This window comes from Felis catus, chromosome B1 (genome assembly GCF_018350175.1).
Source record: "Felis catus isolate Fca126 chromosome B1, F.catus_Fca126_mat1.0, whole genome shotgun sequence".
Lineage (NCBI taxonomy): Eukaryota > Metazoa > Chordata > Mammalia > Carnivora > Felidae > Felis > Felis catus.
In genome coordinates this window covers 24,309,945-24,337,918 of record NC_058371.1, presented here as the reverse complement: position 1 = coordinate 24,337,918, position 27,974 = coordinate 24,309,945, and the positions used below count along the sequence as shown (strand labels likewise).

Sequence of the window (27,974 nt, the reverse complement as noted above, 5' to 3'; positions counted from 1 at the left end):
AACCTAAATCATCAGTAAAACGAGTTTTACTTTCTATCAGAAAAATGTTTGATGTATCATTTCAAATATATCAATATTGTCTCATCACAACTAACCTATTTTTGATATAACTCTAAAGAGAGGGAGGTTTTTTGCCATGAGTTAACGCATACACTGCCCTTTCAACGGTTCTTACCTAGCCACCGACACTTTCCAGTGTCTGTGTTTTTTTACATTTATTTATTGGCTCTGTCTATCTATCAGCTATCAACTTTAAACTTGTACTTCATGTGCAATGTATCCTCAAACTCCTTCATTGTTGTTTAACCAGTCACTTCTCCCCTACTTTAAATTTCTTATGTAATCAACAGTGTTTTTAAAAATGTAAAAAAAAAAAAAAAAGATTGATGACAGTCTTTACCTTTTGTAACATAAGAAAAAAAAAGTGGTCGATGGTAGAGAAGTGAGAATAAGAGAAGTAGCAACTACAGCATCATTCTCAGGCAGATGAAATTTACGAAAGAGTGTACTGGAAACTTGAGAGTCTGGAAACAGATATCCATGTCTTGGTACCTCCTGCAAAGTCTTGGAACACCCTTAGTCTATGCTTGCCTGGGTTTGAGGCCGTTGACTTATAGTATTCCTCTTATCAAACCGAGCTGTCCTATTTACTGTTTTTTAAACAATGGTTTTTAAAAATTATTTTCTTGCTCATAAAAATTATGCAATTTGAAATTCAAATCCCAATCATTCTTTAAATCCCAGATGAAATTCTTTCATATGGAGGCATATGAGCTTGATCTATGCATGCTTATCTAGTGTGCAAGACCCAAATTCAAGTGAAAAGAAAATACTGTCCCTAAGATTTTTCCAAAACTCAGTTCCCAGGCCTGACTTCTAAGGACAAAGCACTGAAGAAAAAAGAAATATTCTGTAAACTAAGAAAAACAATATAATCAAGCAACAACCCATTCATAAGAACCATAAGGCAGATCATTTTGTCGCTCATGTGCAGACAGGATCATAATAAACCCATAAAACTCTGAAAATTCAAAACTAGATCTTCTGTTCTCTTTAATTCTTTTTAGTGAATGCAAGTAAGACCTACTTTGTCTCTTTATAAGTTAATATGACTACTATTTCTTATGCTACCTATGGTAATTCTAGGATCTAATTCACCATATGTGTTTATATTGGTTAAAAACTTGTGGAACAAATACAGAATATTAGGAGTAATATGGTTACCTATTCCATTTATCTAATGTGACAGAGCAACATCCTTTTGAGTGGTTTTAACGTTTATTTTTGGAATACACAAACCATTCGTTCTCTCAATAAAATATTCACTGAGATGTGTGTATTTTTTGTATGCACATATACTAATAAAAAGTTTAAAATTTCACTGGACATTTAATCTACCAGGCGCAGCTGGAGGAAGTGGTCAAAACACATGGTTGTTGCTTTCATGGTATTCACACCTTGTATATTTTGTCCTTTGAAATTCAAATAAAGTGTTACATATTCCCCACTGCCGAATCCATTACAACTAAGACACTTGAGAGAAAAGAAAAAATACCTTGCCAAAAATTCATTGACCATACTATTTGAGTAGCTAATAGCCAGGACAGTGGTTTTCAACTCACACACATGACATGGCCATTGAATCAATGTAGTGGGTTGCAACAAATATACATTTACATATTAATAATTTATATCACTATTTAATAATTATAATATATAACTCTATTAATTGTATTTAATTAAAATTATTATCATTATTAATGTATTAATTAATTCAGTTGAAGTTAAAATAGAATGGCCTTGCTAGAATATATTAATTAGGAAAAAAATCAGAGTGTATCTCATGCTACAATGTAAAATATCTTTCTTCCTGTGGCTCATATTCAAAGAAGTTTGTAAAACACTGAGCTAATGTATGTGATGCTAATATATTCTCTGTAGTCTGCTCCCAGAACTTTGGACATTTTCAGAGAATCCCTCACTTCATCATGATTACAATGATCCTGCATACCAATAGTGCACCCACACACTCAGGTAGATATACAAATTTGGGGTAATGAAGTAATCTACCAGCTGGAGAATAATTTCCTTTAGCTCCATTATATGCAATGATATGGATGTGTGATTAAAATTCCATTCACTAGAGAGTGGCATTCGCTATAACAAGGGTCTATTTTTTATCTCATGCAAGAAAAATTCTTAAAAGGCCTAAGTACCTATTTAAAGACAAAATGCATAGCAAGGATTTTAGAAAAAAAAAATAATCCTTTGTAGAAAGTATGGAATGTTTCAGAGAACAGTAATAATAATAATAATAATAGAATTCTGAAGAAATCTCCTTCACCTTCTTTCTGAAAAGACTTTGCTTGTTCCACTCCCTGATGTAGAGATTCCACAGCAGTTAAGGGCATGGGTTATAAGTATATGGCAGACCCGGATTTGATCTGTGCCCCCAACTTTTTGTGATACTCAGGTAAGTTATATAACTTCTTTGAGCTGCATGCTTTTTCTCATCTGTAAAATGAATGTGATAATGTCTCCTTCATTTGAACTGCTGTTAGAATCGGATAAGAATGCATACCAGGCCCTTCACATAGCAGTTAGCTTATGGAAGAGACTTAATAATTGGTAGCAAGAGCTATTCAAGATGAATAGCTTAATTATTTGTTCTCCTTCAGGCAGGTAATTCCTAACACTGACTCATACTGTTATATCAGACTATTGTGAGGCATTAAAAGATGTGTAATACTTATTAGCACCTTAATTTTACTCTATGTTTAATATAACCCTGCTGCAGGTTCTCTGCAACAGATTGTAAAAAAGATAAAAATTTGATACGGTAATAACAGCAACCTTAGCTAACAGGTGTTTCTCTTTTGTTCTAGGTTTGCTATTTCATTATCTCACATATTTTCTTGGAAAGTAGTAAAGGTAGGGCTGTGTGTGTGTGTGTGTGTGTGTGTGTGTGTGTGTGTGTGTTGGTGAAGAGAAACTACAGGTAACTTGTTTACATATTTGTTTGAAAAGGCAGCTGATTAAATATGAAGCAATGGGAGAGTCTTTATTTCTCTGTAAGGCTTCTGTGGTGTTTTAGAGACCATAAGAGTGAGAGGACAATCACCATCTTTAGAAAAAAAACACACACACACACAGTAAGTAGAACTCTTTTGGGGTTTCCCTATAGTTTTGTTTTGTTTGTTTTGTTGTTTTGCTTTTTAGTCCAAGGAATATTACCCCTGGACAGCTAATTTCACCTACATTTATATATTCAGCACTTTCACACTGTCTCCTGGTTTAATGAAGATTTCCTATCATGGTATTGTTATTTTTTCTCTGATCCCTAAGCAAGGTCCACTCTCCACTATGCTCAAAGCATCCCCATACTTTCCTCTATGCGTCCAAACTAGCACTCCACACACATAAGGAGAATATGTTAAAAGGATTAATTTGGAGAGTCTGATGAATTGTTAAAAGCAGTGAATCAAGATAGGAAGATTGGGATTCTAGTCAGAGTATTAAGACTTAAGTTGCAAAATTTAAGGCAGCTGGATTGCCATTTGCAAATAAAGACAGTAGCCCCTCCTGGATACCAGTATGAATTAAGTAAGGTGATATGAGCAAAAACACTTTGTAAAGTGCAAATTTAACGTTCAGGATTGTTTATTAAAAAAATTGCTATCTCATGAACAAAAAAAGATTATCCCAGGAATAAAATACTTTGATATTTGGATACCTTTTCATGAAATTCAATCAATACATTAAATTTAAAAATAAAACTCCTATTAATAGATATATTCAAATGCGCTAAAAACTCTTTCTGACTAGAGTATAATCAAACTAATAATGGAAGGATAAAGTGTCAATCTTCATGTTACTTGGCCTATCAGAAACAATTCTCTATCAACCTGGAAACACTTTCTTCTTTCTGCTTCTATGATACCACGCTCTTTTGGTTTTCCTCCCACCTCAAGCTACTTTCCTTCTTTTTTTTTTTTTTTTTTTTTAATTTTTTTTTTTAATTTTTTTTTCAACGTTTATTTATTTTTGGGACAGAGAGAGACAGAGCATGAACGGGGGAGGGGCAGAGAGAGAGGGAGACACAGAATCGGAAACAGGCTCCAGGCTCTGAGCCATCAGCCCAGAGCCCGACGCGGGGCTCGAACTCACGGACCGCGAGATCGTGACCTGGCTGAAGTCGGACGCTTAACCGACTGCGCCACCCAGGCGCCCCAAGCTACTTTCCTTCTTAATTCGTGTTTGATTCTTACACTTCTTCCAAACTATTCAAATTTGGGTACTCAAGGATTCATTCAATAAACTTCCTTATGTTTTCTATTTTACACCCACTTACTTGATATTCTTGTCTAATCTCATGTATTGAGATCAGATAGATATATAGATAGACAGACAGACAATGCCTCTAATTTATATCTCTAGCCTGCACCTCTAACATGAAATCCAGACTCATGGATCTACCTGTTTAACCTGAAATCCATGTCTTTCTAATAGGCAAATTAACGGTTTCAAAAATGTGCTCACAATCTTCCCTGATTCCCTACTTTCCCCCAATTGGTTAATAGCAACTACTCAGAACAAAAAAAAACCCCAATATCATATTAGATCATCCCTTATTCTCACATCCTATTTATAGTGTTCCAGCAAATCCTTAAACTCTACTTTCAAAATACAGTCTGTGATAATACATATCAGATAGTAAGGACTGAATGAGCTACAAAGTGCAAAGCATTTAATATAATGTTTGAATTTCATCAAAAATAATAATTTTCCTTGGGTTGTATACTACTATTAGTTTAATAATAAAAATATTAGGGCCTACTATGAACTTTATTTTACCTATGATAAAAATAAGGCACAGAGAAGTCAAATAAGGTAATTTAGTCACAATTGCTAATCAACAGAGCCAGAATTTGAAACCAGGAATTTGATTCTAGAACAGTAGTATAAGCTGAATGTTAGCTGTTATTATTAAAAATCATTGTCTAAATGACCAGAAGAATGATTTTAAATATAATAGAAATAATAAGATTTCAAGAAAATGGCCAGAATATATCCATACCAAAAGAACAGCTTTTTTACATACACACAGATGCCAATGAGAAAAGCAATTGGAGAAGGCACTCCTGTGTGCAATAAGAACCGTAATATGATTGACAACAAATCTGTAATGCTAATATAAAAAGGAATATGAAGAAATGTTCCTAAGCACTACAAGGTACGTTTTTGAAAAAAAAATCAAAAGAGAAGCCATGTTCCTAGATAGGATAACTCAAAACTATAAAGATGTCAATTTCCCACAAATTAAATTAACCATAATTAAGTTCTCAACAGGAATTTTTATGAAACTTGACAGCTGATTATTAAGTTCATTTGGAACAGAAAATGCACAATAGGCAAAAACTTTTGAAAAAGAGCAATAAAAAAGAACTGCTCTCACAGTTATAAAAAAAAATGTTTCTTATAGTTTGATTTTAGTCAAGTATGTCAATAGAACAGAACTGACAGACCAGAAATAAATCTATGTTTAAGAATACAGTGTATAAGAAAAGTCATATTTTCAGATCAGCGATGGAAAATAGACTACATTCTAGTATTAGGGGCTATGGCCATGGTTAGGGGGAGAGAAAGAAGGGTAGGAAGGAGGGAGGGAAAGAAAGATCTTACCTAATACTATACATCAAAATACAAAAGTTTTCAAAAACTTCTCTCCTTCACTACTTAACAAGTTAAACTACAGTTATTTTTTTTAATCATTTTTTTCTTGGAAAAGCCAACAATTTATTGATGTAAGCATATGCCATAAACTTGAAAAAGTGGAAGCCAGAATAAAAAGATTATTTCATAGCAGCTAGTAACAGCTATCCCTCTCCGACTTTCGTCTATATCCCCAGAAGAAAAGAAGGAGTGTTAATATGTTTCAGAGAAGTCTAACCTAAATAAACCGGTGTGGATAGAAGAAAAGAGGGTGGTAATGTAGATGGTACTAAAAAAGTCTACCAAGAATTTATACACCACTGGAAGAATTCTGCAGACGCAGAAAGGACCACTAAGACCCATGGAATTAAAATAGTCCACATATGGCTGGCCTGTGATTTAGTAGAACCTCAGGCAGGGAAAGCAGTCCCCAACTATCTTCCCCTTCCCACCGACTATCTCACTGGGGAAACAAAGTAACTAGACCGTGATTCCCTGTTTCAAATTGTGACTCGTTGGAGATCACTCAAACTAGGTCAGGCAAGTGCTTTAAGTTTTAGAATTATAAATGTTTAATTTTAGTAAAACCATAGCTCAAAGACAATAAAAATAACCTAATATGATTTACAAGGAGACTATGGATCTATGGAAAAGTCTGAGAATCAGAACAACCTCCTCCCTTATACATAAAAGAAAAGAATTAGAGAGAGCAAGGGCAAAATTCATATGGAGGAAAATCAACCAATGACGTGGAAGAAAAACTGTAGATGATGACAGTTACTTGCATGCAGAGGAAAAATAAAGAGTTTAAAAGTAATTCGAGAAACGATGATAGCTGTGGACGACAAAGATGATCCAACATAAGAATGGTTGCTTTGTCTGCAGTGAAGACCTGAACAAATAAAAATGAAAGATACTGAGTGATACGATAGACAACATTTCCCTCAAATAAAATGGCAAAAATGTATTGGCAGAATGTATTCAGGCAGAACATTCATGTCATCAGCAGGAGAAACATCCATACTAGGCTGCCTTCAGACTTTTCCTGGCAATACTCAGTGGTGGAATTTAATAGAGCAATTAGTTAACAGGAGAAGAAGGGATGAACCATTAATAATATTCCCAGAAGAGATAAAGACAATAGTCAGGCACCTTCAGCATGAAATATCTCAAAGATTAACAAACAAAACTCATTAGCAATGAAATATAAGTAAGGAGGGAATGATTAGAATAATGAACTCAGTCATGAAGACACCGTAACAAAAGGAGTTGGTGGTTAATACTGCAGCCATCTATCTGTAGAATTAAGACCAATGTGCCAACACAATTAAAGTTGCAGAACAGAATGTAAATATTATGAACTGTGACAAAGTTAAAATAATATAATTATCAAAAAAATGAAAATGAAGAGGGGTAAGGACAAATTGGAGGGAGCTAATCACCTCAGATTGCACGGCAGGGAGTTAATGAACACTGTCTGAGATTAAAACGTGGAGCTAATGCATTCAGCTTCTTAATGATATTCATAGTCTTTTATTCTTAACCATAAAGACAATTTTTTTAAAGATACTCTTGTGAAGAAATATTTAAGCTTAGCAATTCTTTCCCATTTATTTCATATTTTTCTTCTATTAAATCATGTATATATTAATTATAAATAGCATGTTCATGCCTCTATATTTACCCTTTTATTGGTGCAGATGTGTATTTGTATAGTTTGGTAATGTTTATCATATGTTAATAGTTTTTTTTTTTTTTTCTGAGTGTAAAGATTTCGGAATGATATGTGTTTTTAACTTGAAGATGTTAGAGTAAAATAATAAGCACTCAAACACTTACATGTAAAATGATAATGATAAAAATGATAATAATAAAATGGTTACAGAAGTCTGAAGATTTCTATTTGTATGAATTTGTTTGTAGAGAGGAGGTTTACCAAGGTACCGGAAAGATACAGGGTCAGGAGATCACCATGTTGTGTAAACAGGAAAGACGTTTTCTGTATTTGCCTGGCCCCGTTGCTTTCTGTCTGAACTCTATAAAGAATAACTGAACACACAAGGCCAAAAACTGTCACCAAGAACTGAGCATCAAGGTTTTGAAGCCAAGTGAAAAGACTGTACATGAAGGGGAGAGCATAGCCTTACTCCCAGCCCGTCTAAAACAGAGGTCCCAAGGGCTCAAATTTTAACTTTGCTTTGCTGTAGAATTACTGGAATTGGAATTATCTGGTAGCAGTTTCCCCAGCACAGTTATCAGTCCATCATGAAGGATGCTGGGATAGGGGTCAATGGTAAGGTACCGCTTAATTAAGGATCCTTGAACAGGAAAAAAAAATTAACAAGATAACTGTTCAGTGACTATTAGATGAGGCACGGTAACACAAAAAGTTCTAGAGAATTGAATGATGCAAAATTTTGGGGCAATCATCCCTGAAATGCAGGTAATTTAATCACCTTAGTTCTCTGGACTTATAAAACCTTGGGAAATATGCTCTACTTACATTTTTTTGAAAGAACCTGGTGATTATTTGCCCTAATTTCCTGAAAGTTAAAAGATTCTGACCTAATGTTAAATCACGTGCATTGAAGTTTGACTCAAAATCGTACTATCATTGTTATCATTTATGGTAAGGTAACCTCAAAACCCATATCCTTTGTACTTTGCCTATCTGAAAAACTACATATGTCACTTCACAAATGTTAGGTAAGTACTTACTCCCTGAAAATAATGTTGCTAATTCTGAAATATGCAGTGAATTCTAAGATATCTCAAACACAGAATGTAACGTGTTTTTCTGTGTACTGATAATGATGAACCACTCAAAAAAGGCTGATTTTTTAAAAGCATGAAGAAGAGAGTAAACTGTGATTTATAACAGTAAACTTCAAATATCTATACTGGTGAGAGAAGGAGACAAATTAACTTAGAGTAGAAACAGCCCATGGTTTACTATTTTAGGAGACTAGATGTGTGTGTCTGTGGGCAACTGAGTTTTTTTGACTGATAGAAATCTGTGTAATAGTATGCGATTAAACACCTCCATACGTAGGAAGTTACTTTAAATAAGAAAATTCCTTATTTCAGAGTGGCATACTAATCAACTATAAAGAAAGGGACCCACTGCCATTAATGCAGGAAAACACACACACAAACAAGTGCAAATCAAAACTGCAGGGAAAAAATTCATACAAAGTAAAATTGATACATATAATAGAGTATAGTGTATTTTTCTCATATTAATTGAATCCTTATAAGTACCTTTTGAATTTAATAGATTTCCTTAACTTAGACCTACAGGGACTTTGATATATTATCAGAAAAATATTCAAATACACAAAAGTGTGTGCAAATCCTGAAATGTATAATAGGGTTTACAAAGATCTCATTCTTACTAGTATTACTGGAATTTGTGCATTCTTTCTTAACCGAAGAAGTATTTTGATACATTGCTATGAAACTCACTGTATTAATGAGAAAACTCAGGCTCAGAGAAACTGGCTGGCTTTTTAAAACAGTAAGTGGGCTTTATGGCAGAGAACAAAGCACTGCCTGCATTCATGGGCAAGAGAATCCTAACGTGGGAACTGCTGATGAAAGATATATATTTTCTCTTCATTTTAAATATTTATTTTTATGGTGCACGTGTAGAGAAATGTTCAAAGAGGAAATGAGTCTCTATTTTTTCTGCCAACACCAGGCCTCCTGTCTGTTGACGGCCCAAGCTCCTACCTGTGTGTGCTGTGCTGGCTTTTGCCTTCACTGGAAGATGGAGGAGAAGAGGGGGGACAGGAGGACAAACAACATGTCTGGGATGTGAAAGGGAGCACAGAGGTTTCAATCAGCACAGTGAGATTTGGAAAGGCTTATGAACTTGAGGTTGCAAACTTCCCCAGGGATAAAGGTCAGGAAGCCTGACTGCCACCACCTCCCATTTCGAAGCTATCACATCAGTGGACCCTTTCTTATTTGGTCCACTGAGGGAGTAAACACAGATCGAGTTTCCCAGGAGAATCCTGAGCACAGGTGTTGTTATACTCTCAAAAATGTTTCAACTGGGAAGATAAATACTATGACCTGCCTGTTGGCAAAGGGCTTAACGATCCTTCTGTTAAGTTGGATTCTGGGGCAGCCACTCTGAACTGATCTAAATGGCTTCAAGGATCAATCTTTGCTGTCCCTGGACTTATCAATGGGATCATTTTCAAAGAAGTTCCTGCCTATGATTATTCTCACCTTTCTGTGTTCAGTAATTCCTTGGTTTCCATGGATAAGCTTTCATTTCTTCAAATACTAAGTTGTTGAATAGTACCGAACACAAGAAAAAAAAAAAAAAAACAGTAAATAACTGTGAGTGGTGGTGACTTCCAGTAGGAGTGAAGGTGCTAACTTGGGTGTGCCCACTATTTTTTCAGCGTTCATAAAAAAAAAAAAAATAAGAAAACAAAGACACAACTTGTATCTTTTAAATTTAAGCAGTTTTTGGGGCGCCTGGGTGGCGCAGTCGGTTGAGCGTCCGACTTCAGCCAGGTCATGATCTCGCGGTCCGTGAGTTCGAGCCCCGCGTCAGGCTCTGGGCTGATGGCTCGGAGCCTGGAGCCTGTTTCTGATTCTGTGTCTCCCTCTCTCTCTGCCCCTCCCCTGTTCATGCTCTGTCTCTCTCTGTCCCAAAAATAAATAAACGTTGAAAAAAAATTAAAAAAAAATAAAAATAGATACTTTAAAAAAAATAAAATAAAATAAATTTAAGCAGTTTTTATAGTAAGGTCAGGTGTTCATACATGTGTCTATGGTATTATTCACCTGACCCAAATCCAGCAGGTAAGGTGATCTCAGTGATAAATTTCTAGTACCGAGAATAGCAGTCAATACGGTGCATGTGTGAAGCTCTGAAGGTTTGTATATAATAACAAAATAAAACTTAAAGTTAATATAATTCACCTAATTGGAAGTTTTATGAAAAATAATCCTCTGTTCTGTTTTCACTATGAGATTTAAAGGAAAAAAATCACTTTGAAGGAAATGACCAAATTATGGCTTACTATGAAACCCCTTTGCTATTATATTACATTGGTAATATTTAAAGATGATTCTACTCTAAAATAGACTTTCATATTTATGAAGTAAGGTTAATAATCTTTCCACATTTTATATAATAACAAGCTTTCTGTTTTTTCCTGTCTTACTGGATTTTCACACTTACACACATATGCCTAATAGTTTCTAGTTATATTTTTTGGTATCCAATAATACTTTCTGAAAAGTAACACACAAAAGCCAAAATGTATAACGGCTAAACTATAATCTTGATTTTTAGCATGCTGGTAAGTGATAAAATACTCGTAAGGCACACATACACACACCCGCACATTTGAAAGGATAAATATTCGTGTTTGTTTTAAATACTGTTCATCCGGAAATAACTTTAATTTCTATAGTAAAACTTTTCCTCATCTTTTTTTTTAGAAAATGCACGTTCATTTGAGCTGAAAAGATCTATAATATATTGAAATAAAGTCATTTATTCAAGTCAATGTTTCCTGCAAAAATTACCCATGATGTATCAAGTGCCCCTTTTGAAATTACCATGATGTTGTATTTTTAACTTCTATTGAAAATAGAGGCAAATTTATAGACTAACAAAAGCAAAACTGCAGTTTAATTCAAAAATGGTTCTCTAATTTGTCTGTTGCAAACTAACCTTCTCCACTGGTTTTTCAATTGTTTCCTTGTTTTCATTTCTTCAAATAAATCTTTAACTTCAGGACACTAAATACATACTGAAGAGATAAGGGGGTTCTGGCCTCCTATTTCAAGCTAATACATAACCTCTAAATTATCTTTTACATTAAGCCAAAGCCAATGTCACATACCTTTCGGGAATGAATTTCTTTCACATACAATGGAAGTAGAAACTCAGATATACCTTCAAGTCGGATTCCCTTCTTGGTGACTCTCAGATTTCCCATACCATCCTACAAGCAACGAAATATAGTTCACTTTTAGGTTCATTAGAGAATGAATAACTGGCCATAATTTTCTTAGGGCTAAATTGAGAAAACAGTAAGCTCAAATCAGTGATGATTTAAGGAAAATGAGAGACTGAATCTACTTAATGAATGATTGCAGCAGTCTGCATGCATATAGAGGGCTCTGTGTAAAATGAAAAGACCTCGTATCTTTTCATAGCTCTATCAGAGACTAGGATTTATCTATGAATAAACCCTTTATTTTCTTCATGCATTAGCCAGTTTAACTCTTTTTGGGGGTATAAAGATACTTGCCACCTGATTATTGTAAACAAATTTTGTTTGCAGAGAGTTCTAATAATATTTTTACATTACAGTTATACACATATCTCTACAATATTCAAATAGTCACATTTGTGGAATGATTTCAACAAGTACTTAATAATTGGCTAGTATAAGTAAGCATGATGTTTCTGCATTCAAATTAAGTTTATATCCTCTCCTTTAGAAAACAACACTCTATAAGGAGGATAAAACAAGTATATAAATAACACTTATGAGACAGAATAACATGAATTTAAAAAGTAAGAACACAGTACCATGGGAATTAAGGAAAGATTTCAAATTTGATAAGAGAATAGACAATTTCTCATGGAAGAGACGAACTATGAGAAGGACCTTAAGAATATGGAGTTCCGACAGGAGATGTCCGTAGAGGGAGAAACAGAATGAACATCCTGTAATATTAAGAAACAGCATGACATCCAATCTGGCTCATATATGTACTTTATAATACTGTAAGAGAATACTGTAAGAGAAAACAACTGGAGTTATGTTTTGAAGCCAGAGAAAGGAAAGCCATGAATGCAAAGGTAGGAAGTCTGTACTTAGGTCAAACTCCAGAAGAAAAAACATAAAAGTTCTTGAACAGCTCAAGGGCTTGGAATTATCAGAGTTAAGCTTTAAGATTAATCTGGTAGAGGCACTATGTGGGGCTAACTGGCAGAGAATCAGTAATAAGGCACAACTCGGTAATAAGTGTAAGGAATATGGTGGAAGAAAAGCCTATGAGACTGGGTGACTAATTTTATCTGAAAATACTGAAAACAGGGACCTTTATGACTAATCCCAGGTTTTGTGACTATGACTAAATAAGGAAACGTGGTGATTTTTTAAAGTGGAATAACAAATTTTGTAGGCTCAATGACAAACATGATTGTAGCTTTGGACTTTCTAACTTTGAGGTATCATCGAAAATTCAGATATTTATCCATCAACTAGCACATCTGTAAAAAGTGGGTTGCAGAGTGACAATCGCTTAAGGCATGTCTGAATCTACTATGATGGATGAGCACGTGTTCTCTGGGGAAGGTATCTATAAAACGAAGGAGAAACTCTTAGATAATGACTAGGTCTATGGGTGGGAAAGGACTATTTCATACATGAAATAAGGGTATGATCAGTATAAGAAGAAAGCCAAGAAATTATCATGGCCCTAGTCTCTGCCACCTGCCCCTACGTCCCACCACCAAAGAAAGCCAATGATGTAGTATAGCAAGGAATAGCATTTTGAGTAAGAATTAAAGCCCTTTTTTAAAGTCTCACAAGGAAAATGGCTACTGAGAAAGGGAGAGAGATTTTGAGGTGGTCGAGCCTAAATCCTCTAATGGAAGGACAGAGTCATCAATTCTGGTTGAAATAAACTTGGGATGGGATGAAGGAATTCATTTATTGAGACTCAAACCTAAAACTGACCCTGGAAATGTCTAATAGGGAATTGACTCATTTTTTTTAAGAGAATTTCAAGTTTCACTGAAGACTTATTCAGATGAGAAAGTTGATCTACTTTTGTTGGGATGGCACACCCCAGGTTCTCTGAGACACTGCTGGCTTATCCCACTTTTATAGTGTCCTCTTTCACTTTAAAAAGTGAAAAGTGTTTCTGATTTAGACATCAACTACATCGTCACCTGTTTACTGGCTCTAATTAGTATCATTTTTGCAACATCACAGCTATCGACGAACAGAAACTGGCAAAATTAACAGGGAAAGAGACTCAAAAAGGAGGATTTGCTAACAGGAATGGCAAAAGTCCTAGGTATGGGGTTTGCCAAAGTACCATAAAATGATGCCCCTCCAATGCCTGACCATCATTTTTCTCATTGGGTGGAGACAAGTAAAGTCAGTAGAGCAATGTTGGAGAGTAAAAAGAGCACAGGGTCAAGGAATGACAGCTGATGACCCATTAATGATTAAATTCAGCAGGAGTCAAGAAATATGAGAAATGTTAAGACAGGTTTATCATCAGAAAATGGAACTTTGAATTTTGAGATCTTGAAGGTTGACAAAAATTTCAGACAGCATGAAACCTAAAGAACATCTGAGCGGGGGTAGCAGAAGCAGAGTGGAGATCGAACTTTCTGTAATTCAGAAAGAACATTCAAAATGACACGTGGCTTTAAAATATTATTTTGTCCCTGAGGGATTTTCTTGACTAAATCTCACACAGTGACTGTCCACATATATTCTCAAATGTCTGCCGGAAGGAAGTGTTCTAAATGTTCCCCATGAAGTTGCTATGGAAACATCTAGTGCAACGTTTAGTCAAACGCAGAACAACAGAAATAAATTCTATCATAAACATAATTCCCAAATCACACTAATCTTAAAAAAAATGTTTTCATAAGATAACCATCTTAAATAAAGTAACTGGACATCCAGTTAACCTGGATATTATTGATGCCATATGCATCTTTAATTTTGGAAAGCTTTGAATCTTAAGCTCAATGTTTTCTTCTTATATCTTCTATATGATACGTAACTTGAGGCATATAAATATATCTCACTTAAATTAGATGAAATAGATATCCCCTGTATAAATGTAGGATTCTTAGGGTAGAACTGTGTTTTGAATCTAACCTCACTCAAGCATGTCCATTTGTTCCTCCTTTTATTTCTCCTGCTTTGTATTTAAAAAAATGAATATTCAAGTTATTCCATATTATCTACATGTAGTTATAAAATATATAAGAATTCATAACATATATACAGTATATAATCACCCTGGTCCTCACAGGCATGTGCCAAGTCCATTAATAGTTTATAAGATGGGGAATCCTGGGAAGATGGCGGCACAGGAGGACCCTGGACTCACCACACGTCCTGCTGATCACTTAGATTCCACCTACACCTGCCTAAATAAGCCAGAAAATTGCCAGAGGATTAGCAAAACGGAGTCTCGGGAGCCAACTGCAGACGAGAGGCCCAGGAAGAGGGTAGGAAGGGTGGCGAGGTGATGCGTTCTCCACGGGCTGACGGGAGGGAGCCAGGGCAGAGGGGCGGCCCGCTGGCCAAGCAGATCCCCCGAGTCTGACTGGCAAAAGCAGAGGGGCCGGACTGAGTGTGTTTGTACAGCAAGCAGGACTTGACATCTGGAAGGTTGTAAGCTAAAAGCTCTGCTCGGAGAACGGGAGGGCTGGAAGACAATGGGAGGGAGAGTTGTTGAGCCCCCGAAGAGATAGTGAAGCTTTGTGGGGAACAAAGGCGCTTGCCAGCTCCATCTCCTTCGCTCATCCCCCAGCCAAAATCCCAAAGGGAAGCAGTTCCTGCCAGGGAACTTGCTTGCACACACAAACACCCAACACTGTGATTCTGCGGATCCATCCCTCCGGCAGGTCTGACTCCCTCTCTGTGCCACAGGGCCCCTCCCAAAGCGGATCTCCAAAGGAAAAGTGAGCTGAGCCTGCGCCACGCCTCCACCGTGCACCTTGCCGATCCACCCCAGCTAATATGCCAGATCCCCAGCACCACAAGCCTGGCAGTGTGCAAGTAGCCCAGACGGGCCACGCCACCCCACAGTGAATCCCGCCCATAGGAGAGGGTTAGGGAAGGCACACACCAGTCTGACTGTGGCCCCAGCGGTGGGCTGGGGGCAGATATCAGGTTTGACTGCGGCCCTGCCCACCAACGCAAGTTATTCAAGACAGCACAGGGGTAGTGCCCCGCAGTTCCGCACCACTCCAGGGACTATCCAGAATGACCAAACAGAAGAATTCCCACAAAAGAATCTCCAGCAAATAACAACAGCTAATGAACTGATCAAAAATGACTTAAACAATATAACAGAAAGTGAATTTAGAATAATAGTCATAAAATTAATCGCTGGGCTTGAAAACAGTATAAAGGACAGCAGAGAATCTATTGCTACAGAGAACAAGGGACTAAGGAACAGACAGGAGGAGCTAAAAAAATGCTATCAATGAACTGCAAAATAAAATGGAGACAACTATGGCTCGGATTGAAGAGGCAGAGGAGAGAATAGGTGAAATAGAAGATAAAATTATGGAAAAAGAAGAAGCTGAGGAAAAGAGAGATAAAAAAAAATCCAGGAGTATGAGCGGAAAATTAGAGAAATGATGCACTAAAGAGAAACAATATACACATAATTGGTATTCCAGAGAAGGAAGAGAGAGGGAAAGGTGCTGAAGGTGTACTTGAAGAAATCATAGCTGAGAACTTCATGGATCGGGGGAAGGAAAAAGGCATTGAAATCCAAGAGGCACAGAGAACTCCCTTCAGACGTAACTTGAATTGATCTTTTGCACGACATATCATAGTGAACCTGGCAAAATACAAGGATAAAGAGAAAATTCTGAAATCAGCTAGAGATAAATGTGCTCTAACATATAAAGGGAGACTTGTAAGACTCGTGACGGATCTCTCTACTGAAACTTGGCAGGCCAGAAAGGAATGGCAGATCTTCAATGTGATGAACAGAAAAAATATGCAGCCGAGAATCCTTTATTCAGCAAGTCTGTCATTTAGAATAGAAGGAGAGATAAAGGTCTTCCCAAACAAACAAAAGCTGAAGGAATTCGTCACCACTAAACCAGCCCTACAAGAGATCCTATGGGGGATCCTGTGAGACAAAGTACCAGAGACATTGCTACAAGCATAAAATATACAGACATCACAATGACTCTAAACCCATATCTTTCTATAATAACACTGAATGTAAATGGACTAAATGCGCCAACCAAAAGACATAGGGTATCAGAATGGATAAAAAAACAAGACCCATCTATTTGCTGTCTACAAGAGACTCATTTTAGACCTAAGGACACCTTCAGATTGAGAGTGGGGGATGGAGAACTATTTATCATGCCACTGGAAGTCAAAAGAAAGCTGGAGTAGCCATACTTATATCAGACAAACTAGACTTTAAATTAAAGGCTGTAACAAGAGATGAAGAAGGGCATTATATAATAATCACAGGGTCTATCCATCAGGAAGAGCTAACAATTATAAATGTCTATGCACCGAATACGGGAGCCCCCAAATATATAAAACAATTACTCACAAACATAAGCAACCTTATTGATAAGAATGTGGTAATTGCAGGGGACTTTAACACTCCACTTACAGAAATGGATAGATCATCTAGACACACGGTCAATAAAGAAACAAGGGCCCTGAATGATACATCAGATCAGACGGACTTGACAGATATATTTAGAACTCTGCATCCCAAAGCAACAGAATATACTTTCTTCTCAAGTGCACATGGAACATTCTCCACGATAGATCACATACCGGGTCACAAAACAGCCCTTCATAAGTATACAGAATTGAAATCATACCATGCGAACTTTCAGACCACAATGCTATGAAGCTTGAAATCAACCACAGGAAAAAGTCTGGAAAACCTCCAAAAGGATGGAAGTTAAAGAACACACTACTAAAGAATGAATGGGTCAACCAGGCAGTTAGAGAAGAAATTTCAAAATATATGGAAACAAATGAAAATGAAAATACAACAATCCAAACGCTTTGGGATGCAGCGAAGGCAGTCCTGAGAGGAAAATACATTGCAATCCAGGCCTATCTCAAGAAACAAGAAAAATCCCAAATACAAAATCTAACAGCACACCTAAAGGAACTAGAAGCAGAACAGCAAAGACAGCTGAAATCCAGAAGAAGAGAAATAATAAAGATCAGAGCAGAAATAAACAATATAGAATCTAAAAAAACTATAGAGCAGATCAACGAAACCAAGAGATGGTTTTTTGAAAACATAAACAAAATTGATAAATCTCTAGCCAGGCTTCTCAAAAAGAAAAGGGAGATGACCCAAATAGGTAAAATCATGAATGAAAATGGAATTATTACAACCAATCCCTCAGAGATACAAGCAATTATCAGGGAATACTATGAAAAATTATATGCCAACAACTGGACAACCTGGAAGAACTGGACAAATTCCTAAACACCCACACGCTTCCAAAACTCAATCAGGAGGAAGTAGAAAGCTTGAACAGACCCATAACCAGCGAAGAAATTGAATTAGTCATCAAAAATCTCCCAACAAATAAGAGTCCAGGACTAGATGGCTTCCCAGGGGAGTTCTACCAGACGTTTACAGCAGAGATAATACCTATCCTTCTCAAGCTATTCCAAGAAATAGAAAGGGAAGGAAAACTTCCAGACTCATTCTATGAAGCCAGTATTACTTTGATTCCTAAACCAGACAGAGGCCCAGTAAAAAAAAAAAAAAGAGAACTACAGGCCAATATCCCTGATGAATATGGATTCAAAAATTCTCAATAAGATACTAGCAAATAGAATTCAACAGCATATAAAAAGAATTATTCACCATGATCAAGTGCGATTCATTCCTGGGACGCAGGGCTGGTTCAACATTCACAAAGCAATCAATGTGATACATCACATTAATAAAAGAAAAGATAAGAACCATATGATCCTGTCAATCGATGCAGAAAAGGCCTTTGACAAAATTCAGCACCCTTTCTTAATAAAAACCCTCGAGAAAGTAGGGATAGAAGGAACATACTTAAACATCATAAAAGCCATTTACGAAAAGCCCACAGCTAACATCATCCTCAATGGGGAAAAACTGAGAGCTTTTTCCCTGAGATCAGGAACACGACAGGGATGCCCACTCTCACTGCTGTTGTTTAACATAGTGTTGGAAGTTCTAGCATCAGCAATCAGACAACAAAAGGAAATCAAAGGCATCAAAATTGGCAAAGATGAAGTTAAGCTTTCACTTTTTGCAGATGACATGATATTATACATGGAAAATCCGATAGACTCCACCAGAAGTCTGCTAGAACTGATACATGAATTCAGCAAAGTTGCAGGATACAAAATCAATGTACTGAAATCAGTTGCATTCTTATACACTAACAATGAAGCAACAGAAAGACAAATAAAGAAACTGATCCCATTCACAATGGCACCAAGAAGCATAAAATACCTAGGAATAAATCTAACCAAAGATGTAAAAGATCTGTATGCTGAAAACTATAGAAAGCTTACGAAGGAAATTGAAGAAGATATAAAGAAATGGAAAAATATTCCGTGCTCATGGATTGGAAGAATAAATATTGTTAAAATGTCAATACTACCCAAAGCTATCTACACATTCAATGCAATCCCAATCAAAATTGCACCAGCATTCTTCTCGAAACTAAAACAAGCAATCCTAAAATTCATATGGAACCACAAAAGGCCTCGAATAGCCAAAGTAATTTTGAAGAAGAAGACCAAAGCAGAAGTCATCACAATCCCAGACTCTAGCCTCTACTACAAAGCTGTCATCATCAAGACAGCATGGTATTGGCACAAAAAACAGACACACAGACCAATGGAATAGAATAGAAACCCCAAAACTAGACCCACAAATGTATGGCCAACTAATCTTTGACAAAGCAGGAAAGAACATCCAATGGAAAAAAGACAGTCTCTTTAACAAATGGTGCTGGGAGAACTGGACAGCAACATGCAGAAGATTGAAACTAGACCACTTTCTCACACCATTCACAAAAATAAACTCAAAATGGATAAAGGACCTGAATGTGAGACAGGAAACCATCTAAACCCTAGAGGAGAAAGCAGGAAAAGACCTCTCTGACCTCAGCCATAGCAATTTCTTACCTGACACATCCCCAAAGGCAAGGGAATTGAAAGCAAAAATGAATTACTGGGACCTTATGAAGATAAAAAGCTTCTGCACAGCAAAGGAAACAACCAACAAAACTAAAAGGCAACCAACAGAATGGGAAAAGATATTTGCAAATGACATATCGGACAAAGGGCTAGTATCCAAAATCTATAAAGAGCTCACCAAACTCCACACCCGAAAAATAAATAATCCAGTGAAGAATGGGCAGAAAACATGAATAGACACTTCTCTAAAGAAGACATCCAGATTGCCAACAGGCACATGAAAAGATGCTCAACATCGCTCCTCATCAGGGAAATACAAATCAAAACCACACTCAGGTATCACCTCACGCCAGTCAGAGTGGCCAAAATGAACAAATGAGGAGACTCTAGATGCTGGAGAGGATGTGGAGAAACGGGAACCCTCTTGCACTGTTGGTGGGAATGCAAATTGGTGCAGCCGCTCTGGAAAGCAGTGTGGAGGTTCCTCAGAAAATTAAAAATAGACCTACCCTATGACCCAGCAATAGCACTGCTAGGAATTTACCCAAGGGATACAGGAGTACTGATGCATAGGGTCACTTGTACCCCAATGTTTATAGCAGCACTCTCAACAATAGCCAAATTATGGAAAGAACCTAAATGTCCATCAACTGATGAATGGATGAAGAAATTGTGGTTTATATACACAATGGAGTACTACGGGGCAATGAGAAAGAATGAAATATGGCCCTTTGTAGCAACATGGATGGAACTGGAGAGTGTGATGCTAAGTGAAATAAGCCATACAGAGAAAGACAGATAACATATGGTTTCACTGTTATGTGGATCCTGAGAATTTAACAGAAACCCATGGGGGAGGGGAAGGAAAAAAAAAGGTTAGATTGGAAGAGAGCCAAAGCATAAGAGACTCTTAAACTGAGAACAAACTGAGGGTTGATGGGGGGTGGGAGGGAGGGGAGGGTGGGTGATGGGTATTGAGGAGGGCACCTTTTGGGATGAGCACTGGGTGTTGTATGGAAACCAATTTGACAATAAACTTCATATATTGAATACAAATAATTTATAAGATGGTTTCCCTTCTGCAGGAGCATTAGAAAGTGATTGTATTCTATCGCTATACTCTCCTGATCCACGATATTCTTGGTCCCTTCCACTCTAAAAGGGAGAAAAGAACTTCTGTATTTGCTGTTCAGGATGACATTGCCACGACACCAGAAACTGGAGAACTGAATATACTTATGGCTCAGGTCTCAACCTTGGCTCTGTCGTCTTCATCCTATGTAAGCTTGAACCACTTAACTAATCTCTTTGTGCCTTAAATTTGTCATCAGTAAATGCAGTAAAAACACCACTTAATGTATTTGTGGCAAGGGCTGCATAAGGATATAAAAAGCTTAGCATAATGCCTAACTTATGTAGAAATAAGCAATAGCCTTAGCAGTTATTAACATTTTACTAAATATAATTTAAATTGTTGTCCCATCATTACTATAAAATTCGTATTGTCTATTTTCAGAGAGATTATTTTTGAACCTTAGTAGTCTCTACAGCAAGCTTTATCACCATTACGGTTATGATGCATTTATTTATTATCTATTAATTTCACAAATCACTTAACTATTTTTCACAGACAGTGTAGTGTCATTTTAGAAAGGAATGTGGAGCCAGGCAGCTTGGGTTTGAAAGTTTCTACTCTGAACATGCAAAGTACTGTATTTGTATTTTTTTCATAAAAGGTATCATATTCTGCTTGCAGTTTTAATTCACTATGTATACATTTTTATCTCTTCTTGAAAAGTTAATTATTTTATTTCTGTATGTATTTGTTCTTTCTTCTACCAGAGTCTGTCCAACAGTGGTTTGTATGAAGTATGTGGTCACTAAATGCATGAGTATTTAACTTATCAGTAAAATTTAGACCTTTACTCGATAAAAGTTAAAACAAAAATTAAATTGATATCCTTATAAAAATTATGTCATCACTAAAATTTATACAATTTATTTTTAGAAACTGCAGACAATCTTTATTATAGTGTTCATGCATTTGATTTTTTTGGACAAGGTGGAAGATACCTTGTTGAGAAATATTCTCTCTGGAATTTATTATGAAATATTGACATTAAAATAAATCATAGATATGAATGTAAACAAAGAGAACAATGGTCGCATGTCGTATTAATTTAAAATCCACACTCATAACATTGCAATGTTTTCAATCTAGTGTAGTCTGTCCTCACACAAGATTCTTTTTAACTCTTAGCTGATTGGTATTAGAAGAGCTGTTTAGATGGCACTAACCAGGATTTGAGTTATGCCTTAACAGGCAAATGTAACTCTCAAAGTAATAAGCATGTTGACATGGATTGAGAAAAAAAATTTAAATTGTTGGATCATTAAATAATATAGAAAATCTGGGACTTGATCTATTTATTTATTTATTTATTCATTCATTTATTTATTTATTTATTTATTTATTTATTTATTTATTTATTTATTTTTGAGACACAGACAAAAGACAAGTGAGGGAGGGAGGGGTAGAGAGAGAGAGGGAGACAGGATCCTAAGTGAGCTCAACACTGATAGCAGAGAGCCTGATGCAGGGATGGAACTCACAAACCATGCGATTATGACCTAAGCCAAACAAAGTCAGCTGCTTACCCGACTGAGCCAACGAGGCGCCCCAATTGTTTAAAAAGTTTTCTAGGAAAATTGAAAGATTCCAGTAGCCAGGAGATAATCAAATATATATATTACATGAATGTATTTTTTCTGGTTAAAACCAAAAATAAACTTCTTCCAAATTGTTAAGATCATTTCAAAAGAAAGGGATTAGAAAGGAAGACAAATACATGTACTTTTATGGCTTTGATTATTTAATGATATTCATTCTATACTTCAATTTGCATGAGGAAATGACCTTCAAAAGGCTATTTAGAGATAAACTGAAGTCTAGTAAGATAAATTATTGGTGAGACCTTGGGAATTAAATATTTTTAATAAAGAACCGTACAAGGAAATGGAAGTATTCGATTTTTTGAAAACAATTACAAACCACTTTTGAGTGTCTTTTGTTATTGATTCTTTATTATATGCCAATTTCCCTTAAATATTGTTTAATTCCCAACTCCTAATTAAAGAAGAAATTCTCTTTAAAGTATGTAGGCATTTTTCTTTCTTTTTCGTACCTGTTTTAAGCTGGTGTTATTTATAATTTATAATGAGCTGTTTTTCCCCAAGCACAAGAAAAAGAACAAACAAAATGTAAGTTGACAGCCTGCTTTATATGTACGTTTTTACTGCGTTGTTTGCTATAAGGCTGTATTTTATTTTCCTTTTAATTGGCCTGCCTTATTTCTGTCCACTATTAGAAAATGAACTCTATGGTGATAAGAATCGATAGATTTAGGAATATGACCTCTAATTCAGCAGGTATAGAAGCATCTGGAGAAATTGTTGTTAATAACAAAACAACAATCTGGAGCTTTTACAATCTGGAGCATTTATTACCTTTGTTCATAGCCAATAGTTGTTCAAAGGTTCATAATTTATATATCATTGTCAGCATTGTGAAAAGGCTTTAATGTATTCATATTTAAATACCACAATAAACGTTGCACTTTGTATCTCTTATTTGTATTGGTGTTCTTTTAATTATGTGAATTATTTTTAAAAAGTATAATAAAATAAAATTCAATTTGTTTTCCAAATTTTCCTCTACTGATAATAGAATCATTTGATAAGCATTTCCTTTTTTTCTAACAATCTACATATCAATAACCTCATACAACATATGTAATCACTTAATAACAAAACCATCAGAATGAAACTATGCTGAAACAAAATAAAACCAAAACCAAATATATGTTCATTTGGCAATGCAATTATGAATCATAATCATCCAGTAAATGGAGGAAAAAATGGATGAGTTCAACAAATCCAATGAAACTATATATAAGAGACGAGCAATATACATTTTTAATATATACACATTTACTTAAAATGATAGGGAATAGATTATAGCTATGTTTATGTGGAAACAGACCATTGTAGGAACATTTGGAACACATAAGTGTTTTATGTTCAATATTCTTGAAAAAAATGTTTTCCTATAGAATATCTCTCGGAATCAGTATCAGGAGAAAATTATTGGTGTGGCTGAATCTAGTATTGTAATATTAATTGTTTAAAACAGATTTAAGTGTGTGTGGGAGCACCAGCATTATACTACCTTAAATTGAAATTACGATTAAACCCAAAGAATGTGATTCGCAACTGTGGTAAAAGACAGACACTTGCTAATGAAAAGCGCTTTAGAAAACCCAACCTGCTACTACTACACACAAGTCATATTTCTTGGTGGTAAACGGAGACAACTGGAAAGAACCTCAGACATTGACTTAAGGAAAACATTAAATAATGAATTAGTAATAATGCTACGCTCCCTAAAGACTGTCATCTGTACAGTGACTGTGCAGATGACTGAAGAACATCCATATTTTAATCTTTGTAGCAAGGGTACAAAGCCTACAGGTTCACTGTTAACATGCCTGTCTTCCCAAAAATATAAAAAGAATACTACGAGGATTATAATAAACCCAAAGGAAAGAAAAAAGCTCCATGTTCAGTTAAATTTAGGAAACTACAAAATGATATATTCCCACTCAGATTCATAATGCATATTAGCATACTAAACATTCTGAGAAGTCTGGGGTAACAGAACATATTTACTTCCTTCAATACAGTGTTCACTAAATATTGTGTCCAATAGATCCTCTACTCATCTGCTCACATGTTGGAATAGATGGAGTAATGTCCCTTTGAACACGCTGTGCATATACTGTATGCAGACCTATTAACAAAGAGGTGTACTGTTAAGCATACAAGGGATTAAAAAGTTTGGGGCACCCGAGTGGCTCAGTCAGTTAAGCATCCTTCTTCAGCTCAGGTCATGATCTCACAGCTCAGGAGTTCAAGCCCCGTGTCGGGCTCTGTGCTGACAGCTTGGAGCTTGGAGCCTGCTTTGGATTCTGTGTCTCCCTCTCTCTCTGCCCCTCCCCTGCTCTCTTTCTTTATCTCTCTCTCTCTTTCAAAAACTTAATAAACATTAAAAAAAGATTAAAAGCCATGGTATCTCCACAAATACTTATTGAGAGCCTATATACAGCACCACTAAATTCTGTTCATAGCTTGGCTTCCCAGCTGTTTTTAAATATGGGGAGAATATGCTGAACACTGCTAGGAATCTGGTCTGCTTCATAGATGTAATTTCTTAATGTCTATAAGAAATGTGAAAGACAGGTAATGCTGAGCACAAGCCTGGTTTTTGCATAAATGGGTCAGTTACCATAGCATTATTTACTTCCTTAAAGAAAGGTCCCTTTTTGCCTTGAATAAAATCACATATTGGACCTATAAATTAAGAATAAAACTGGAGGGTATGACAACTCTTCTTGGTAGAGGCCTCATGTAAGGTGTTACCTAAGAATTCCTTCCAAACTTCCAACACAACATCTATAATATCCACTTTCACTATGGAATTCATGGTAATAGCTTAGTTCATAGAGCACTTTAGTAGATACTGAGCCAATGTCACATCACAACAACCTTGTTCTTGTTTTATTGAAAACACCAGTGAGAGAGAGAGAGACAGACAGACAGAGAGAGAGACAGAGAGAGAGACAAAGAGAGACAGAGAGAGAGAGAAACAGAGACAGAGACAGGGACAGAGACAGAGATCTTATGCAGCTGGTAAATTTACCCTAAGCCTATCCTTTCTACTTTTAATCCATCTAGGCGACAATAGGAATAAAAACTGTGAGTTAAATCTACTTTATTATATAATTCCAATAAGGATGTCCTGATACTTTTCATTATTATTTGAATTAATTGATATCTCTCCTTCTTTCTTAAATTGTATGCCTTTTTATTTTTAAAAATTTCCTTCTCTAACTGACTTCATTTACCAGCATATGTTTCTCTTTTGGCTCAGACCTGAATCATGATATTCTGAAAAAAGTTCTGGTTAAGAGAAAACTCTTGTTCCAAATGATTATAAAATTTGCCTTGAAAATGAGGTTCTAGGAACAAATTATTGATATTTGGTCAGGCATCGGACATTTTAAAGAAGTCTCAAAACAATATTTTCCGCAAATAAAACATTCACCATTTGACATTCTTCCTATGAATTGTTTTTTGGTTACCCTCATCCTGTAAAATTAAGTTATGCATGCATGGATGTATGTGTGTATTTAGAAGAGGTTAGTTCACAGGAGATGTAGGTAACATTAATTTCTTAAACTTAAAATTGTAGCTATGCTACTAACCTGGAACTAATTGGGGACCCTCATTAGAGACAGGAAAGAAATCCCATGAAGATACACATGAGGAAGCTGATGCTCTCTGTGGGACCAGACAATGGGACCATTGGTAAGAATTGTCTGACTTTGTATTGCTTTATGGCTTACACATCTTCTAATCCACATGGTATCTGGCAAGCACAACACTGAATTTATAACATCTAGCCTCTTTTTTTAAAATTTTTTTTAACATTTATTTATTTTTGAGACAGAGACAGAGCATGAATGGGGGAGGGGCAGAGAGAGAGGGAGACACAGAATCGGAAGCAGGCTCCAGGTTCTGAGCCATCAGCCCAGAGCCCGACGCAGGGCTCGAGCTCACGGACTGTGAGATCGTGACCTGAGCTGAAGTCGGACGCTCAACCAACTGAGCCACCCAGGCGCCCCTATAACATCTAGCCTCTTACACTAAAGATGTAACTTAGGTTTTTATATCTGAAGATTCGTCTCAACGTCAATGAGGACTTTTAATACAGAAATGCAATGGGTCATCTCTCAGCCTAAACTTAAAAGATACTATAAGCTCCCTTGAAGGATACTATATGTTTCCATTTATTTCACTCTCACGTTTTGAGGATGGGTTATTTTTGTCTACAACATGTAGTCTAGCATCACATTTTTAATATAAGTTCCATTATGAATACTATTTAATAAGTTTTTATTCTACTTTTTATCTATTATACTTTATTATAGTTCCAATGACACCCTTTTCAACTTTTATTTGTTTGTTATATCACAGACAGACATCAGCCTCTGATGGAAGCCTTCCTGTGAGAACCGCCTCCTTCTCCCTTTGTCAGCCCCACCTGGTTCTGATGTGCTTGCTACAGATGATACTGGCAAGAGTCAATAACTAAACCCAAGCTGGGTCAATCAGATATTTTTACTAGATATTTTGAACTCAAAATCAAGAATAACAACCAATTAAAAATATCTCTTTGGACGTAAAAATGGGAGTTTACTGTGACCATACTTCCAGTTACATAGTGAAAAGCAGAATACGCCTAGGTTAAGAGAGGCCAAGAGAAAATAGAGGCTAATTCTACTTGGCAAACGTATCTCTGCTTCTTGTTGTTCCTGAGGACTAGATATATAACTATCCTTCTCAGAGTGTATCGCTTTTTCCCAACACTTCCTTAAGTATCATGACCTCACAAATAATCTTTCCCTCTTTCTCTCTCTTTCTCTCACTCTTTCTCCCTTCTGCTCTCCATCCCTCTCCTTTCTCTCTTCCCTCCTCCTAAACTACATACTAGTCTACTAAGAGAACAATTGAATCCATCCCAGGAGACTCTCTGCTCTACATATTCACACTCATTCCATGACTAAAATTCCTTTAATTACATCAAGCTTCTGCCACTGGAACTTTGCATATTATTTTCTTTCTCCCCATCCCTCTTCTCTCTCCATTGGTTATCTCTGTCAAATCCTTGGTATAGCAGTTCAAACATGTCTTACTGAAGGCATCTTCCCCTGAAGGCATCTTCCCATACAAGCTTGGAACTGTCTGTTTTGTGAATCACAACACCATAGACATTTCCTTCAAGAGCCTTACCAGACTTTGCACCAGCTGACATCCTTTTTGTGTTAATATTTGATTACACCTGCCATCAGGTTGTAAGCTTATTTTAGGCAGGTACCACATCTTTTGGCTCATCATTGATTCCATGATTTATTTTTACAACCAGATTTTTACATCTCAAATTTGTCTTCTGAATTCTAGACAGAGTTGTTTATCTACTTACTTCCTACTATTTCCTGGAATATCACAAGCATCTCAAACCAAGCACATCCCCCCAAAAAGTGATAACCTCCCAACATGAACTACTTCTTATGATGTGCCCTTTATTTCAAAGAATTATTATCATTTCTATTTAATAGAAATCTGTATCTCATCCTGGACTCTGTAGTCCTACTTCTCATTATGGATCAATTACCAACTCCTACCCACTTACTTGTCTTCTGACAT

The 27,974-nt window shown here is 36.2% G+C and overlaps 1 protein-coding gene across 6 annotated transcripts in view; it reads right to left on the bottom strand.

The window, feature by feature from the left end:
* Positions 1–27,974, bottom strand: part of SGCZ (sarcoglycan zeta) — a 1,094,832-nt gene that overhangs the window by 198,499 nt on the left and 868,359 nt on the right. For all 6 annotated transcript variants that reach the window (XM_023252415.2, XM_019828324.3, XM_045056853.1 and 3 more), the window contains one exon: positions 11,586–11,687. In XM_023252415.2, the coding sequence (XP_023108183.1) occupies positions 11,586–11,687 (102 nt within the window). The remainder of the gene's footprint in view (positions 1–11,585; positions 11,688–27,974) is intronic.